Source organism: Sesamum indicum, linkage group LG8 (assembly GCF_026168435.1).
Source record: "Sesamum indicum cultivar Baizhima isolate 11 linkage group LG8, ASM2616843v1, whole genome shotgun sequence".
NCBI lineage: Eukaryota > Viridiplantae > Streptophyta > Magnoliopsida > Lamiales > Pedaliaceae > Sesamum > Sesamum indicum.
This window is the reverse complement of record NC_142664.1, coordinates 20,460,435-20,480,726: the sequence shown is the minus strand read 5'-3', so window position 1 is coordinate 20,480,726 and position 20,292 is coordinate 20,460,435. Positions and strand designations below refer to the sequence as shown.

At 37.0% G+C, this 20,292-nt stretch overlaps 1 protein-coding gene and 1 long non-coding RNA gene across 3 annotated transcripts; one reads left to right on the top strand and one right to left on the bottom strand.

Moving 5' to 3' along the window:
* Window positions 1-1,368: 1,368 nt before the first annotated feature.
* LOC105168248 (methyl-CpG-binding domain-containing protein 9) lies at window positions 1,369-17,723 on the bottom strand. Its single transcript, XM_011088251.3, has 10 exons — window positions 16,999-17,723; window positions 10,760-11,438; window positions 9,177-10,262; window positions 8,523-9,101; window positions 7,307-7,609; window positions 6,838-7,173; window positions 6,190-6,288; window positions 5,332-5,769; window positions 2,982-5,105; window positions 1,369-2,176 (listed from the first exon to the last, which is right to left on the bottom strand). The coding sequence occupies exons 1-10, from the start codon at window positions 17,370-17,372 to the stop codon at window positions 1,820-1,822; spliced, it is 6,375 nt and encodes a 2,124-aa protein (XP_011086553.1). The 5' UTR covers window positions 17,373-17,723; the 3' UTR covers window positions 1,369-1,819.
* Window positions 14,877-19,049, top strand: LOC105168249 (uncharacterized). Of its 2 annotated transcripts, none has more exons than XR_848319.3 (3): window positions 14,877-14,995; window positions 15,141-15,211; window positions 18,794-19,049. It is a non-coding gene; the product is annotated as an uncharacterized LOC105168249 (long non-coding RNA). The 2 variants fall into 2 exon arrangements; XR_848320.3 differs by having other exon boundaries at window positions 18,785-19,049.
* Window positions 19,050-20,292: the final 1,243 nt, after the last annotated feature.

Sequence of the window (20,292 nt, the reverse complement as noted above, 5' to 3'; positions counted from 1 at the left end):
AAAGATACATAATCGATAATTAGTAAAACTCGATATGGATATTCCGTTGCGTGACAAGAGTCCGCCGGTAACACCAAGAATGGGGTGGATCCCAGATTTTGTTGCGCCGCCCCGAACCCAGCCCCAGACCTGAGCCTGACACAATTATAATTACTATTATTTTTAAATTTTGGAATTTTGAGTTTTAAATTTTTAATTCACCCACTTCAATTATTTAAAAATAATAAATTCAAATTAAGTATGGATAATATTTATATCTGAATGGTCAATAACGAAGAATTGAGATAATTAATTAATTAATGATGTGATTAATTTTCATGCGTTAATTAATTTGAAGCTTCGGCGGTATACAGTACTTAAATACATGAATTTATCCTATTTGTATATATATGAATTTTTTATTTGTTTAATAACATTAAAGCATTAATTGTGTTTAAACTTATTGATTGATTAATAACTTGAGTCTTCTCTAAAAATAGTTTGTTTCAAGGCTTAACCATGTGAATAATAACAAATTGAATTGGTTCAGATTTAAAATAATTATATAATAATCAAAATACAATTTAATAATTATATAAATTATATCATTTTTAGGGATAATTACACTCGCTTCTCCTGAGATTTCATGTAATTACATGTAGACCTCTTGTGGTTTGAGAAATTATATCTAGCACCCGTGAAGTTTACTTCCACCTAACAAATAAATCCCCCATTAGTCAAAATTTACTAAATTTGTCGATATTAATAAAAAAAAAATTGAATAAAAATTGATATTACCCTCAATTGACTCATTATTGGTTTATTGCAGGTCAAATAATTTTTCAACTAAATTACCCTTATAATGGTGAAGATATACCTTCTCACATTAACTGTGAAGACACGAGTATAATTCGATCATAAAAAAAATTATTTAACATGTGATAAATCAATTGATGGTAAATATATTTTTTTTTCTAATTTTTTTGTTAGTAGGAGCAAATTCGATAAATTTTAACTAACATCGAGACTTATTGTGAGAGCAAACATCAAGAGTGCTAGATAAATTTTTTTGAAAATCTACATATAATTGCACCAAACCTCAGGAGAGGAAAGTATAATTATACCTGATTTTTATTGATTAACTCCAAAATATTTAATTCACAATTTATTAAAAATTGTGGGTCATGCGGTCAGACCCACCGGCAAGTTCTGAAGTGGGAGGGGAGCGGGAGTTGACCCGCCCCACTACTTTTAAAACAGTGTATGCATTGCCACTGCCACTGCCACTCACTAATAAAGCCTATGAATATCTCCACTGTATGGCTTTGCACAAACGGTAGCTTAAGTGCTTCATATAACACAGGAGAATTTGAGCTGCAATCTCATGAGTGAAATAAACTGTAATCGACAATTTCCTCAAATCATCAAGTATAATGTTGCAGCATTCTCTTCATCTTTGACAACATCATCGGCTAACATGGCTATGAAAATTACACAAGCAATTTCATTGCTGGACGGAATATACGAGTTTTTGCCAATATATATTTATATACATCTCTATTGTAAACTACAAACTTGTAAGCGGATTTCTTTATGTATACATACCTGTTTCCTGTGCCTGTATATGCAGTTTTCTGGAAGAAAATCAGCAGCTGTGATTTCAGCCCACAACTCCATCAATGGACATATTTGCTCCAAATGACAATACACGAGGGGGCAAAGCAGTAACTTAGCTCATAATTTTGGACTACAAGTCAACATCGAATAGGCATACTGCCCCATTTTGCCAAGAAATTCCTCAATCCACCACTAGCAGAAATATGAAAGCTAGTTCCCAATCTCAACTGTTCATATCCTTCCTCCGCTTGCTAGTTCTACTCCTGGTTCTTGGATTATCGGCAGGATCTAGCTCAGGTGTTTTTCGCAATGGTGGGCTGCTTGAGTTTGCAACATTCTTTGAAGTTGTACCAGGAGGGGTGTCCTCGTCCATTGCACAACTTGGCTCTGGAATTTCCATTGCACCACTGGGAAGAGGTTTCTCATAAGAAATGGCTGCATCTAGAGAGTATATGCGCAGAGCAAGCGCCGAGAGAGTGGTGATTTTAGCTGCAGTAGAAGGTGATGACCAATACCACCAATCATTTCGCAAGTACTCGCTCTTAATTGTGTCCTCGAGTATGATTGTAGCTTGAACCATCTGAAGGGACAAGAGACAAAAATGAAAAATCTATGAACTAGCAACCCTACCAGCCATATGAATTAGAAAAAGATGATGTCAAGATTAAGAAAATCCTAGTTCACCGCAAGATTATCATCATTCATCAAAAGAATTCACTCATTTTGTTGCAGCTAGACTGATGTTTGGAATATGCTTTGTCTATTAAAACTTTAACTAGAATACAGAACATACTCATCAAGATAAAAATTTGAACAACATAACAGCTTCAACATTACAAATTCTGTGCTATCATGAAAGAATGTCTCCTAGTAACCTCTTAATCAGCTTGGAGAAGTCTCATCATCGAGAATTTTCCAATTAAAATCCAGAGTTTAACATATAATAAGCATTTGCATTTCCAGACAAGAGTTGAGACAGTAATTAAAGCTCAAGAGATATCTTTGCAGCAGTGTAAATATGTGGTCTTCAGTTGAGCTATAAAATAGCGCCATAGTGGCAGAAAATGTTAATGAAATATGAGCAGTTCATGCTTTTGGAAATGCTCCACCAGTCTGAACTTGATAAAGGATAGAATTTCATCTAAAATCATGATCTTATAACTATAATGATTTACAGGACTACAGCCCGGTCCCACTAAACCCAAATATAAACCATCATAGACTGTAGATTTCAGCTCAGAATTGGGCATTTAAATTGTCAAAAAAATTGAGGTTCTTAATAGAAAATGCTTAGAGCATCTAATGATGCTTGCAGGCCAATAACTTAAAACAAACTATACAACAAAAATTTGAAGCACATCTAGGAACAGAAAGGAATGGCTAACCTCATAAATTGATCTTGCAGATTTGACAAATCCACGCCATGCCCGTCTTCTGTCTTGATTTGACCTCGACTTTCTTACAGCATCTTCTGGTAGAGCAGCATCTATATCAAGCAGACTTATCTTAAGAAACCTCAGATTCTCAGAAGCTCTACCTACTAATGGTCTTGATGAAGATTCGGGAATTATACTGCTTTTCGGTAACCCAAGAAGTGAACCCTTGTCCTTCATGGAAGAAACTTGATCCCTTTCACTCATTAATATAGATTTCAATCTCTCAACTGTAGAAGCCTCCTCAGCCAAGCCATTTTCATCACACCTTGACGATCTATTTGATTCTTTATTAGCCTTCTTGCTAACTGCAGCACTGGTTTCATTACCCGAGTGCTGCCATTTGCTTCTCAAGTCTGTCGGCATGTCACTCGGACTGGCTTCATGTATTCTTCTGGAGCCCAATGTTAGGGCAGGATCACTGAGATGCGGAGACCCACTTGGCAAAAAGGATGGAATTCCACCAGTACCAATAAGTCCTATGTCATTCACCACATCCTTGACTGAGCTGGGAAGGATGAACCTGCTCACAATCTCCTCAAAATTAAATGGACAATCAGCATGATAGCGGTCAACCAAATTAGATTCATCGCTTTGTTTCTCGCTCGTGGATATTTGAAGAATGCTGATATTACCAGGGCGCTTCTCCTGTGAAGCTACATTTCTTGACTTCTTGCGCTTGGAGATATCTTCAGCTGCCTGGCTTCTCTTAGAGACAGATGCTGCTGCTATGCAGTTTTCCTTGGAGTGTTGTCTTAGCTCCTCAACGGTTGGAAAACTTTGATGACACGATGGACAGTGGACTTTAGAAGGCCACAACAGCTCTAAGCACTCACATCTAGACATTTTGCCATCCTGACTTGCTCTGGAAGCCAGATTCTGACATACATCTGTTGCCTCGGTCTCCAAGCAAGTACCAAATCTTTTTTCCAATGCAGTCATAGCCTTTATAGCCAAAAAATCAGCTGATAAAGTTTTCTTTCCATTATGGCCTGTTTCTCCTTTGCTTAAAATATGATTTTCAGTATACTCCGAGTCTTTCATTTTGTTACTTTGCAGTAGTAAAATGGACTCTCTTAATTCTTTCTCCCTCAGGATATTTTCTCTCAGCCATCCAACTAGTTTCTCAATTTCAGTATCCGATTCATAATATACCCACTTGTCAGAATCAGGAATACTGATGAACTCTTCAGGACACCTCTCCTTGGATGCCAGATCCCCACAAGCTACTACCCATGGACGAGCCCCAGGACAGTAGAAGGCCCAATAAACTCTGCCATTAGAATCTCGGCCCAAGAAATCCTTCCGAAGAGATACCTTCAGCAACTCTGATTCTATTGAAGCAATTGAATGCTGCAGATTTGATATATCATTCTTAAAGGTGCTCACCTTGAGGCTGTTGTCTTGTGATGAAGGCATATCAGCTTGGTCTGGACAGTGATTGCCGCGTGATTCATGTACCGAACTCATAGGTGCAGTCACCGTGACATGGTCACATGTAGAGCTGGAGTAGTTACAGCCAGGCATCACCTGTAAGTCTCTCACTGCAATGGTGTGCCTTTGGTTGGGCAACTCATTTTGCCAACTAGTTCCTCTTGATGATTGTGCATGGACCTGTTGACTATGATCACTCACAAGCTGCTGAGTTTGTGATTGACTCAACATATCAGAAGAGCTTACGCCCTTATTGCTCCTAGAAGGAGGCCAATTAGGCTGTTTATTGCAATCAACTTCTTCATTTAAACATGGGCCATCTTCCAGTTGTGTGAAACCAGGGAAGGGTGGAAGATGACTGCCCTTGTCCGATGGTTTTCCTCTTGAGATATTTTCAATAGCAAGCAGAGAAGACGATGCATCTGATTTCAAATCTCCACGTCCGTTAAATACACCAGAGTTTGCTTTCTCTGTGCTCAAACCTAGCATGTCTTCCTTAACTTTCAGAAGTTTCAATTCAGAAGTGAGGGTGCGTAGTTTTATCTGCAAATCAGCAGCCCGAGAGGCACATTGATCCATGTGCTCACGAATAGTAGCAGAGTTTAGCGCCTCATCAAACAAGAACTTCATGAAGAATATTCTCTGCAACAGGGGAACCCAGATTAATCAATAAAAGGATGAAGAAAGGATGCAGCCAATAATTTTGACATAATAACAGGTCATAGAGAAACCGTAACAAGAGCAATTAAGATTAGAGAGTTTTTCAGTATGTCGTAAGGACAGCTTCCTAAGTACATTACATGTGTTTTTCATATTTCCTTGTTGGTCACACAAAATGTTGGAACACAAGAAAGCATTGATGACAGACCTCCTCAATTGTGAATTCCCAATATTCTTTTATCTCCATCAGGTTTGCTAATCGAGCCAGTTCTTCCAAAAACTTGCGTGTGAATTGCCCCTGATATCTTCTTTTCCTACTTTGAGTTGCAGCTGATCCATAGGCTGCAGTACAAGAAACAGACTGGCCAACAACACAGGAAGGGCAATACCAGTTTCCCTCTGGAATTCGTAGAAGTGGAGGGTTCAAGCAATATCTATGATACTCGGAATCACATTTATCACACAAGAGCACATTGTCATCATCTTTGTCCATGCCGCAAACTTTACATATTCCTTCATCCCAAGGAGCTCTAGGAAGTGAGCTATTACACACATGAGCAAGCAAATCATCTCTCTCTTTTATAGCATCAGCACTTGAATCATTTGTGTTGGAAGTCTCAGCAATTTTATGGACAAGAGTCAGAACCTGAGACAAATTACAAACATATTAAACAAGATAAAGTTACAGTACCAAAGGAAAAACTTCCAACGACCTTAGGTCCACTCCTTCTGCATGTTATGTGGCCATGATTAGATTGGATTTCTTCATAATTCAATGAACCAAAGACAGTAACTGAGGTCTTGTTCATTTTACAAGCAAGTTTCATCTAAAGAAGGCATTCAACAAGGTCAAGAATTTTACAAAAGAATTAGTGTTCTCCATGGGAACTTGCATAGTCTATGGCCAATACCTATTAAGGTTTGACTTTAAAAAAAAGGGATAAACTTGTTTCCAATGGAAATGAGCCTAAACTTTTCCACAAAGATGCATCCATGAAATGAATATCCAACAAATAGTTTTCAAGAAAGTCCTATTAAGACAGGGAAAGAAACAACAGTCATTAACCTCTTTCTCATAAAGATCTTCAAACTTGTTGGATAATTTTTCGGCCACTTCAATCAAATCAGATCGATCACCATATGCAGCGCGTATGTTGCGCCAAACCTACAGTAAAGACAAGTCAGAATATTATAGTACTTAAAACTAATAAAATCATCAGAAGTCAGATTCTTATACTGCATTGAGCTGCAATCCATCACAATTAATATATGCATACCTTCTTTGACCAATAGGTTACAATGGAACAGGTATGACAAATTTAACATAATTTTAGAATTGAATACTCTGCTGCTCAAGTTAGGATCACCATACATCCAGATGCACACATAGTACTTCCTTAGCATTTCACAAACTAAAGTGGCAAGCAAGTTCCTCGCTATAGATTCCATCCACTCGAGGTAGTTAGATTCTAAACTATAAATTCTTGTTACAAAGCATTAAGGTTGTCAACAATCATCAAGACAATGAGAGATCTAAATGAAACTAGATAAGGTAAAAGTGCAAACTGACAGCCATGAAATCGGCCTAGATAAACTGACAAGGATGTCCACAAACTAATTAAAGTTAAGAGTAAATCAAATGTCTTCCATTTAACTCAGAATGTAAGAAAGAGCTGCACAAGGGAGAAAATCAAGCCTTCACTGAATAACATACCTCCCTAACATCGTCAACAAATGCTTCATGTGACCCACCATAAGCCCCAGCTGCCAATCTGAGATCAATAGTCCTAAAGTCTAAAGGACGAGATACCATTGCAGGATATCCAAGAAGCCCTTCATCATCGTTATCATTAGGGTTCAATAATATCCTTGCCAGAAGATTGCAGAAAACTCTATCTTCATCTGAAGCAGCAGCACGCCGGAGAACAATACGACATTGTTTAGTGATTAGGTCTGCCAGATTGGTCTTTATCTTTACCTTTTCTTTCTTCTCAGTCTTCTGCTGCGGACTTTCACTGCTCACATTTGCAAGCACTGAGATAACTGCTCTCTGTATTCAATAAGTAGTCAAGAATTAATTTCACCTTATACTCCAATATACAGCTCGCAAAAGTTGGCTTTTGCAGAAATGTTTTTTAAAACTAAAGCATTCAAAGATTTTCAATTATAAACAAAAACATCACCTTGGTTGGACCTGATGCATTACCCTTGTAAACTTCCTTGCTAATAGAGTGTTCTAATATCTTTTTAGCCCAATCAGGAGGGTTTCTCTCCAAAGCTTCATTGATACATCTCCGGATCCGGGCTCCAACATTTGTCGGTAGCTTTCTTACAGGTTCAAGCACTTGTGCCCATTCAGGGATAACACTATCACTCACCTCAATTGTTTGAGCTCCGTTGATATCCGACTCTCTCTCACATAAACTAACCACCTCATTTTTACTCTTCAGTGAACCAAATATCTCCTTCATAGCGTCTGCCAGAACCTGCAAACTTAGATACATCAATATAATCAGTTAACAAATATTCAATAATTAAAGGAAGTGAAGCAGTTGTCCATAACCGGGGAACTTGCAGGACAGTCACACAGTTAGGTAAATGGCAACTAAAAACCAAACTTTTTTAGGGGAACTTAATTTGCATCATCCATAAAATAACTGCATGAAACTACTAAAAGTTTAACAAGCAACAAAACTGTTTTCAATTACATTGCAGGTAAGGGAATATTAGCAACTTACTGGAAGTTCATTACCTGACCAAAACCTAGGAGGAAATCAATGAATGTTACTAAATCCAACTGATGTTGGTCATCAAACCATTACTAATGTGCATCATCCATAAAATAACTGCATGAAACTACTAAAAGTTAAGCAAGCAACAAAACTGTTTTTAATTACATTCCAGGTAAGGGAATATTAGCAACTTACTGGAAGTTCATTATCTGACCAAAACCTAGGAAGAAATCAATGAATGTCACTAAATCCAACTGATGTTGGTCATCAAACCACTACTAAATGAACAGAAGGATATGGATAGCATCAACATCCTCCCAATCAAATGAACCAAATATTTCAAACCCAGCTCTCTGCTTGTAGTTCTCATGAATACTCCTTTTTCCATCACCTACATAAACAACCGCTTGTTGATGCCTCCTAGATTATGAGCTTTTCATAATCTGTTATTTGATTTGAACCAAACTATCACTAGGAGTTGAATGAGCAACCCAAACGAAGGATTCTCAAACCCACCTATCTGTTCATATCTTTCTTTTTTTTTTCTTTGAGTTAATTCAGCATGTAATATCAAATGAAAATGCACCAGTGTAGTTTTTCATGCTACCATGCATCATAAATTGAGCTATACCATCAAATAAACCAAAATAAAGACAGTAAAACCCACCACTGCATCTCCCTCCAGAGCAGCGACTCCCGTAAGAGATCCACATAGTATCCCACCATCACCTCCTAAACAATGGAAAACTTTCCCGCTTTCACGGCTAGCAATCTCTGTTGAATCAAGATTACCCTCCATGGATAAAACAGCCAAAATATATCTACGAGCAATTTCTTGCCATGTAAGTTCATTGACAGGCAGCATATCAATTTTGGTTTTCTTTAAAGCAGCCAAGCAATCCAAATCTTTCTTCCTGCCTCGTCTTGATTTAGATTCTCCTGCATCAAAATTAGGGCACACATATACTGCTGCTTTGGACAACAGCTCACTGACGAGCAATTTCAGCAGCGAGCCAAGAATCTTTGCCAAAAGAAGACCAGTACGTCTGCCAAGACAAGCTGCACCAGCTTGAGAAGCCTTCTCACAACCAGAGGGAGTGGCATCCTGAATATCCACAGTTTCATATCTTGAATCCAAAGGATAGCTATCTAACCAAGGGCTTACAAGTTCCGATTCAAGTTCGTGAAAAGAAAAAGGTTGTTCAAGCCCTAGAACCTCTAAGAAACGCCAAGCAAGCTCCCAAATCTGATGACAGACAGAAAGACAAATAAGCATGTAGAGTATAAATGTAAAAAATCAAACAAGAGGACGTCACAGCACCTGTAGAGCATCACCCAGCAGGTATGAAGGAAGGCTTGAGTTAAGTGGCTTGCCCGGAGGACCGGGATCCCGCTTTAAAGTGTCTTCTTGATCACCCAATTTTAATTGAGATCTCCTAGAAGTTCCAGAGGCAAAATTGGTCTTTCGCTCGGCCAGCAAAAATCCGCTCCCAACTGTTTGTAGGTCTGAACTGTGCTTTCTATCATTCAGATTCTTATATTCTGAACAGACAGTAACTCCAGGAAGTTGTTCTATAATTTCTTGAACAAAGTCTGCATCTAATCCAAACCTGTCCTGGTTTAACCATATCAATATCATTTCACAAGCCATGTTAAACTCATTCTCATTCTGAACCAAAGCCGGGATGCTGATAAGACCATCAAAGTAACAAAATTTCGCTAAAGAACCAACACCATCCAGGTTTTCATTATTCATTCCATATACATCATGGCTGCAGAAAAACTTAATTATGCCCTTTTGTTTATATGTCTCATGGCAAGCATACAAGAAAGCCTGAGAAACCATTTCCCACACAGATGATGTTGACCTGCCTTCAACTTGGAATTCCCCAATGACATCATTCAGTCCTACTGCATCACCTACCAAATTCCCACTTCTCTGAGGTAGCAATTCCAGATCTGAGTTTGAAGAATTATCTTCTTGAGTATTATGAACCTCATCTTCTCTCTTTGAATTAGTGAGACAATGCTCCAAACATGGGGGACTATCTTCATTTAGCAGGGTTATTGTCGATATACTGTCATCATCAACTACCTCGAATGTGACCAAGTCATCTTTAATCACCTGGTCATCCCCTTTGCAGGACATTTGTTTCTTCTTCGAGAGGATAGTTGAGCCAACTGGTGTAGACTGCATGGTGCATGGGTATCTTTGGATTTTAAAAATGGGGCCAGAATCACCACCGTCTGCAACATCACATACAAAAAGAGACCCAGTGATTCTATCATGCCAGCTAGCTCTGTAACCAACAGGCCAGATTTGGTCAGTATTGTGGTATGATGGTCGTGGATCAACGATGCCAGCTGATAAAAGACAGAAGTCATGAAACTGAATTGGGAAGCCATCCTGGAAACGAAGAAAATTCAGAGTAATGTTAGATACAGAGTTACATTGCCAAAGATCATCCTACCCTACATGTTATCACAACTATTGTTCCCCGATATGCAAGCTCTGTCAAAGAGCTGCTTATCTTTGGCATTTACATGGAGTTCAATGCCCACAGAATTCACTAGCTTCCTAAAGGAGCAGGCACAGAGTTCAAAATATGAAGGCCAACTAATCAAGCAGTCGAAAAGGACAATCGCCACAGCTCCTTCTTGGGCTCTAGCTAATGTAGAGTACAAATCAGATTTATGATTACCCCCCCCCCCACCCACCCACCCACACACACACATACAGGGTTGCGCTGCAACTGGTGCTCTTGGCGCTTGAATCAGTTTTGCTAATAACAAGTACTGTTGATGACAATTACACAGGCAAAAAGTATCAAACAAAACAATGAACATCAAAGATGGTAGTTTTTGTGAAAGTCAGTCGCACTTGCAGTCTAAGCATATACTTACATGGTAGCCAACTTCCTTTATACTTTTGTTATCATTAGTTTCAGAACAACCAATAGTCCCTGAACTGGACAAGAAACCCTGGCTGTTGCTACCCCTCAGTGTCTTCTGCCTTTGTCTGCAATTTTGGGCTGCCAGAAAAGCTGAGGATACCTTCTTTGCTGGATCAATTTTTAATCCACTCCTACTGAAAGCAAATTCATTACTTCCATTCTCGGTCACTAAATAGTGATACCGCGACTGCAACCCTAAGTGGCAAGCAACATCCTCCATTGACCTGAGCCTACTCCCATCAGGTGCAATATAAACAGCAGAGGTTTTACATCTTTGGTCACAGAATTCAAATTCCACACGCCAACCTTCTCCCAGAACACCTGATCTTTCAGCAATATATTCCCTAAGAGTTTGTAGATACAACATATTTGGACTCTCAGGGGGAAATTCCACTCGACTAGAATGACCAGCCAGGAGCCCCAGATCAAATATAGATTCCTTGTGAACTGTACCTAAGTTTCTATCAGAATGCACTTTTTGCTGTAACATATCTCGAAATCCTGCATTAGCAGCTGCTGCGACAGATGAGGTTGTTGGAAAATTATTCCCAATATCCTCCAACAGAGGATTTAGAGGTCTTTTTGTAGCATGATGGCTCAAGAAAGAAGATCGAACTGAAGCGTGTATCCTGCAAATTGGAACATGAGAACTATAAAATTGGAATAGAGAACAGAGAAAACCAGTAAGCAAGTACCTTCAAAGAAACAATAATTTTCAGCATCCTAAACTCTTATAGTTAATACAGATCAAGACAGATGAGTACATTATAGACAAGAAATCAACCCCTGGTGAGAAAAGCATCTTATTTTAGGTGAAAACGAGTTAAAGCTGTCCTTGGTCTCTCTCTCTAACCCCTCTTCTTGCCAGAGGTGAGTTGCAGGGAGTTGGGCCCAGTATTAAGAACACTGGAGGGGGATGAGGACCCACTAGAGAAAGTTAATTATTAGCTTAAGAAAGGAAATGAAGGGTATATCAACATTAAAACTCAAACCCAACCCGAAAATAGACTTGATGTAAAGTAGGATATTTTTAAAAAGAATCCCAATTTGAGAATAAACCCACTATGCTGGAACTTCAGTGAAGATCTAATCATTGTATATCTAACAGTATTCAATAACTGTAATAGTCAAATAAAAATGAAGAAAAAAGAGGGAATGGCATCGAGTTACAATTCCACATAAAAAACTTACAGAATCTTAAAATACTAAGATGACCATATATCTGCAAAAACCTTACACAAACAATCTGAAGCATACAGATGGTTGCAGTATGTGGTCATATCGTGGTTGAAATACCAAAAGTAAGGATAGGTGGACTTGTAACAAAGTTTTTCCACAGAATACAGTGAAGTGAAAACAGATGAACAAAAGCAAGAGAATCAATTAAAGAACTGCTTTATATAAAAGAAGGTCCAGAAAGGAATGGGTGGCATGTAAGAAATAATTCGACAAGAAGCTCCAAATCTTTCAGGAGTTACATCGTATATATGAATGTTATTGAACTATGCTCCACGAAAGAGGCGAATCAATTTCTTAAAATAACCAGACTCCAACTAAGCCAAGAAAAGAATCGTGCGCTCAGCATGGCTCGTCTTCCAATCAAATTCAATGCCAAGATCAAGCTTTACAAGATACACAAGGTTCAAGCAATAAATACATAATAATTATTTTTCACAATTTAGTTTTGCAAAACAATAAATAATTATAATAAAAAGATAATAACAGGAGTTTTTCTATATCTACTATGTTACAAAGTTTTGGTTCTTTAAAACTGGATCCATTACATATTCTTACAAACTGAATTCCTAATGGAAAGATGGGAAATAGCCCAAAGATGTAACTAATTACGACATCTTGAAATTTGAGAACTCACACCATTGTCGACTTCAATATAATCTTAGTATATGAAAGCTTGCTTCTTCACAATCCTTGATTCAAAATCAAAATTTGACTTGCCTAAAGAACTAAATATGCCATAAAGTATCTTACATATTAAACTTATATTGTTTCCTTAATGGACCATTTTCACAGGACTAGATGTATCCTAAAACGAATGGTTAGAGCATAAAAAACTGATGACAAGGCTCTCTCCTCAATGCATTAACATGTTGATACTATAGTTATCACACTCTTTCTCCACTAACATATCAAGTGTCAACAAATGAAATACTGTCTCCACTCAGACATCAAGTGCCAGCAAACGAAATATATGCCCATGAATTGCGGCTACAAATGAATAAAAACAGAAAGACCTCACTTTGTTATTTTGTCACTTAGCAATTAAATCAACACAAAAAAACAATGCAAACTCATATCATTGTCTCAAGAGAGAAGAAAAGGAAAACAAATATTCTTCACTGATTCTCTAAGGATGAGACTCTTTGTCAAGCAACTCTAAGAACTTATGGACCTTGCTTGAAGAATCAGAGTCTGTTGCTCAACAAAGAGTCTCATTCTTGGAGAATCAAAATTCACCTAATTCCTGCCTCATAACAAAAATAAGCACAAAAATAGACTGCTGTCAGCCAACTTATCATAGGAAAATGTCTAATATATTTTTTAGACAGAGGTCAAACCATGTTCGGAAAATACATGTGGATTCTTATCTAAAACAAGTATAGTGAGAATACATTGTTTGCAAAATTACTACTGCAGATAGTCAAGCTACCACACAAGAAAGAGTTTCCACAAACGTGGCAATATGGACTAGTAGAGCATTAACTATTAATATGGCATAAACAAAATCTACATTCGTGACTGCTCCACAATTGCTGCTTCTGGGAATATAGTGACTTCGACAAAACATCCATTATTAAACAACTCTAGAGTATATGCAAAAGAACGTCACGAATTGGTTCGTAACACGCTATTGACAACTTTCAGAACACAAGGACTCGAGCAAAATAACTTTCTGGTTGAATTAGGTATCTAGATGCACAAATCAATACATTGTTCATTTTATATGGACAAACTTGATAGAGATAAAAATGTAAATGATGCAAATATAAATGCAATAAAGGAGGGATGCCTAGCTACTACATTGATGAATACATGTGATTCGGTGCTATGAATTTATTACACCATCAAGTTGTGTCCATTTTGGACTCTGAGATTATACATGTCAAGGAATGCAAAACATGGCAAAGTGTGAGTGGATCTATGTAAATATAGACACAGATACCATCAAAATTTAATCAACTACTAAATCAAAAGAAAGTGTAGGCCTCTAGTTTTCGACTTTTGAATAGCAATGGTGTAGTAGTTCCTATACAAAGATGTATATCAATCACTAACATTTAATACGGGCAAATTTCAATCGGTCTGAAAAATACATTACATTCTAAAACGGTGTATTAGTTATATCCATAAATGGAGTACAACAATAAACAACTAATCCAACAAAACAAAATAGCTCTTCAGGGCCACATTTCCTCTATCAAGGGATTTATGTATTTCTAGAGGCACATTATTAAAATGTCAAATTGACTAGTATAGCATTTTCCATTGTTCTAACTGTTGTTCTCTTATAGCAAAGTTCATAAATTACATGAAAGGTACACGAACGTATATACTGCTGCAGACATTAGGAGTAAGGTGAGACAAATTAAACCAGACAATTAGAAAATAAACTTGAAAAAGAAGAAACAATTTAAGAAGTTCATAAAAATTCTTAAAATGTTATCCTTGTATTCCACCTCAGTTCTTTTTTCCCTAAAATTATTAATACGTTGGCCGATGTGATGGACTAGGCTTGTTAGCCGGCATTTGAACATTAGTGATTCAACTTAAAACAACCCTTCAAAGAATAAAAAAGTATGCTGCTAATATCATTAATAACATACATTCTCTATGCAACTACAAGTTTCAATTGTATGTGGCAATCATACAACAGATAAGAAGTAAATTCAGTTGAGGACCAGATTTCGATAATTTCAATGTCAATGTTTTTGTTGGCCCAAACATGCAGTTATTCGGGCCTCACCAACCTAAGTTTTTTGGCCCAAAAAGTTGTATGGATGCTAGCCCAGCCTCAAGGAAACCCTACATTTAAAAGGGGGGAAGGAGCTGGAGCGTTACAACTACTCACCTAATAGAGTAGCCGCAACATCTCTCCCCCTTTCCTCTTCCTTCTACCCCCTTTCCCCTTCTGCAACCGTAATGGCCATCCGGACAGATGACCTAAAAGGTAGGCTCTTCTACTTGTTTTCCATTAGTTTTTCATGATAGCTAGTGAGAGTATCTTAAATTTGAAAGGCGATCTACACAGGTAAACAGAGTTGTACGCTCTTCTAATTCCTGTTTTCATTACTTTTTCACGGTGTTTTTTGCAGAGCACCGGCAACTGCCACACCGATCTGGATGGATGAGAAGGTATGGCTTACCGATCTGGATGGATAAGAAGGTATGGCTTTGAAAACCTTTTTCATTAGTCTTCACATGATGTCTTGCACAGATTGCATCTGGAATGTAACATACACATGAAAAAGATCATTCCTTTAGCTTTGATTGTATGAGCATGTCTAATCGATGTCACCTCCTCTATAACATCTTAATCATTTAGAATAGATGCTGAGAGGAAAAGTTCATACAATGTTAAGTACTTTGGAGCTCAAAGGTACATTGATGGGTTTTCTAAAGTAAATTACGAGAGCGAAAGAGAGAGAGAAGAAGACAAAAAGCTGTGATGAACTTTTTTTCCTTCATTTTTCTTCGTGACAAATGAGCCAGCTTTGCTTGGAACAAAAGGTATATGAATTGTCCTATCTGAAATATTTGAAACTTCTTAAAAAAAACTCAGCCTATGGTTTACAAATTATGAGCAGTCTAAAAATATTTTTAAACTTACATATATATAGGAATGAATATATTGGTACACCAAAAGCTGAGAAAAAAGAAAACCTGTCCTCATGCTCCGCGCATGATTCTCCAAGGCCATAAAAAACACTTCTACAAACCTAGAAGCAAGTTGTCTCTTTTATCAATCATCTCCTACAATAATCCACCCTGACATTCTATAAGACATAGAAACAGAGTTGGAATGAACCACTACATCAAAGCAGCCTGTAGAAGTTCCCAAACTGGCTGCTACTTACTTAACAGGGAAAGCAAGTATGATCAACATCATCCTAAACTACTATCATATGTTAGCCCAAGAGCCAAGATTTAGTTCTGCTTAATTATAAACTCCTAATCCTTTCCATGTCCCAAATACTTATCGCAAAACCATTCATATTACAAAAGTTAGCTCCCCATATCTTCTGTAAATGCATGAGGAAAACAAACTCCTCAGCGAAAGTTGCAGTACTAATGCAACCAAGCTCTGAGAACCTTATCCAACACACAGCTGGCCTTCCAGCTTAGGTCTTACAGGTCTCCAGAAGCATCAGATTTACATCATTGACATATCCACTAAATTAAGAACAAGGAAGTATTAAAAAAATTAAGAAAAACCTGCGAAGAAGTTATTGGGTTAAAAAGGCGAGAAGCATGTAATCAGAAGTCCTTAAAATTGTTACATGTAGTGCTCACTCTTTGAATTATTAGTCACATTTCAGATGTCCCATCAGGAATAATTGAAGGAAACTTCCTTCTATTATAGGATCACTATCTTATATAATTGAATCTGCTTCTCACCTCCAGTGCGACTGTGTGAGAAAGATGAACAAATTTTGTAATGATTGCTTAGGTTTCATAAGATATTCTATCGTATGTGCATATATACACATGTGAAAACCAAAACTGCTTGCATGGTTACCACAACATATCTTCTCATTTACACATATTAATCATGGGAAGAGGAAAATTCTCAATCAGCAGCCAAGCATCAGATCACCCTTGAAGAAGCAGACATGAAAATACTTCTGCATGCTTAGGACACAAGAGCTGTAAGCCAGCTAAAGTTTAAAACAATCGCATTAAATGTGTGGATGTGGATGTGGGTGTGGGTGGGCGGGGGGGGGGGGGGGGGGTTGTGCACATAGTAGACCAGAAAAGGAAAAAATAACACACACACACACACACAAAAAAAAAAAAAGAAAAGAAACATTGAAGATCCAATTTTATAGTTCAAATGGGTTGAAACAAACAGAAATAAAGTGTATACACCTCGAGCATTGTAAAAATAACAAGAATCATAAGAATTAATTTCAAATAACGACAAATGGGTAAACAAAAAAGTAAAATTCGTACTTGCCACCACCATCTCCACCCCGGCTACCCACAACGGCAGCATCATCTCCCTCCTCCGCCTCACGTGGTGGTGAAGCGTTGATGTCGAAACGACCCACTTCACCTCCTCCGCCGCAAGAGCCGCTTCTACCGCCTCCGTCATCCTTGAGCAAACACCGGAAGCATTTAAACTCCTGCCGCTGACCCTCCATCCCTTTTTCAGGAACCTTCCCAACTGGAACTCCCTTGCGGCACACCGCACAAACGGAAACGCTAGCACTCCCCACAACGGTGTCATCAACAGCCTCACGTGGAGACGGCATCGGCGTCTCGTTTAGATCTATAGGGAACGCCATTTTCCAGTTCCCCTTTTTGCTGCTGTTTTCAGTTTCCATTTCTCAGAGGGTGTTCGCAAGAACACTTCTCACAGTTCCCACCATGTACAGAAAAAACAAAACGAGCCCAGAAAAATTCGAGGGACAAGAATTAGAAAAGTCTGCTAAAAGGGGTTATCGGTGGAAGCAAATGGTTTGGTGAAAGTGGAGAATGAACACCGACTGAGTGATGGCGGATTCTTAGGTAAAAGTAAAATTCAGAATGAGTTGTAACGTTTGGAAGAAAGGAGAGCGGTGAGAATGAGGACAAAAGAAGAAAAATTTTGTCTCTCTTTGGACGGGAAATTGAAGAGAGAGAGAGAGAGAGACAGGGAGGGAGAGTGCCGGGCGGGGGTTCTTGAAATTGGTGTAGAAAAGAAGAGGGTTGGGGAGGGATAGGGGTTTGGGATGACCAAATTACCCTTGTTTTAGTTGAGGGGTAAAATGGGATTGGGAAAATTGAACTTTTGGTACTTGAAGATAAAAGGTTTTTTGTCTCACAGTTTACGGGCTTGCATATTTTATAGGATAAAAATTTAAGTATTTTGTTCTAAATATTACATTTTTTATTCTATAAAACAAATATATTAAACCTGTAAATTGTGAGATCAAAAGTATAATATTTTATATCACATCAAAAATACAATTTTCCCATTAAGTTCGTAGGATTACATAGAATGACAACATTACCCTTTTGTGTTTTTTTTTTTCTTTTTTTCTTATTGGGAGTGACGTGTGGAGGGATTAAGCATGGTTTGATTTAGGGTTCTTGTTTGACATTTTGGGGGAAAAGAGAATGAAATGATTGATTTTGATTGAACAAGGGAAGTGGAGGAGGGTAAATTGGTCTTTTTGGAAAATATATGATTGGGTTTGAGATTATCCATATGTATATTTGAGTAAATTGTGTAGTATTTCTTTAACTCGATGAAAATTTAATTTTCTTATAGCCAGAATCAGGAAGTAAAATTTATAGTCTAATTCTTATTTGATTGCATTTCACAGCATTGGTAAGTGATAAACAATATTTCACTTATCCTATGACTGATTCAAATACAATCAAATTGACTATAAATTATAAATTCTAATTTATAAAATTACCAGACAAAATTAATAATGAACAATATTGGATTTTCATTATAGTAAGATTCGAATGGAGGGTTCTTGCAATTTTCACCGACAAATGCAAGACTCCCATTATTATACTCTTACTATAAGCTGTCCAAATTGTTGTGTACACATTAGATACATATGTTGGTCGTAGCTATAGTCCGATTACTATATTTTAAAGAATTATGGCGTTCTCTATACATCTAAACGAACCCCCAATTCCGCCACCTTGTGAAGCTGACGGCGTGGTTGTGGGATTGTTGTTGGCATTCATGTTTGCTCCGTGTATGGGAATGAGTGTTGATTGGGAGTTGTTTGTGAAGAATTTGCAGGAACATGCACGAATTGAAATGCTTTCGGTCTTTGCTGAAGGATGATAGTAGGAGTGATGGTGGAAACGATGAGCGGATACATACATATAAACTATACTTTCTCATAATTTAATTTGCATGTTGTTTGTGAGCCAATTAAGATGAAGCAACGTCGAATTTTATTTCGATTGTGATTTAAACATATAAATAAAGGAGAAAAAATGGAAAGAATGATGAGTATAACAAATAATTAATTAACAAATTAATATTACACAAATATTATGCATAATTGCATATATTATCATCCTTGTATATTATGTGGATGTATTGATGTCATTGATACCGTCTTTCAAGTACAAGATTTTATGAATATTGAAATTATTATTTTAATAAAAAAATTAATTAAATAATAAATTTGAGTATTTCAAAATGGGTAGAATAAAATAGTTTTCTTTTATAATAATATAGATTTGTTGGTTACTAAAATTTACTTTCCATAGTATTTTGCTCGCTTTATCTCTGTTTGATTATTTGGTGAATATTCAATTTAAATATTGTATTAGAAAACTTATGTTTAGATAATATTACATATATATCGACTCTATCAAAATCATAGCATAAATTTCAATTCCAACAAATTTCCAAAATGTAGTAAATTAAAGGGTAAAATTGTTATTAAAAAAATATTGGTCATCCCAAAGTAGAAAGGAGCCTAATATTGTTGGTACGAGTAGTAATGGTTTTCCTCAACTCCTATTATCACTTTTTTTTATAAGGAAAAATGTAATTTATCCCAATTAAGAGAAAGGTATAAATACTTTATGTTGAACAGAAAAAAATAATAGTTTATTTTTCTGTATTTTTGTAAATAGAATAAAATGCCCCTATTGGTGTATTACGCATCCTCTCTGCATCTATATATGATTTTTAATCAATAAAATAATATTTATATGTAAGTATATTACTTATAAAAATAATATATATATATATATACATCTTTCTTCTTTTTTTTCCTCATTGCCGCCACTGCTCCACTCGCGCCCCGTTGCCCCTATCTTCCACCCCTCATGTCGTCGACCCCCTCCTCTTGTGCTGCCGAGCCCTCTTCCTTCCCGTGCCCACACTCCTCCCCAATTCCATCACCCCTTGTCCTTCCTCCCAACTCATCATCGCCCGTTCCCCCTCATTCCTGCCGGCAACCACCTCCCCTTCTCTCTCTCTCTCTCTCTCTATATATATATATATACATATATTAAATATATATATAATATAAATATATTTCAAATTTAATTATATATTATATATCATTTTTATTATTATTTAATTAAATCTAAACTGTTGACTGGAATTAGATAAAACTTATACCATTGTTAAATTTGGACCTAAGATTAGAATCAAGACCAATGATTTCTTTTTATATAAGGACATAAATATTATTTTAAATCTTACGTTAAAAAAAAAATGTGTATATCATTCATGAAACACGTTGGGAGGTTTTTGTTCTATTTCTAAAAATACAG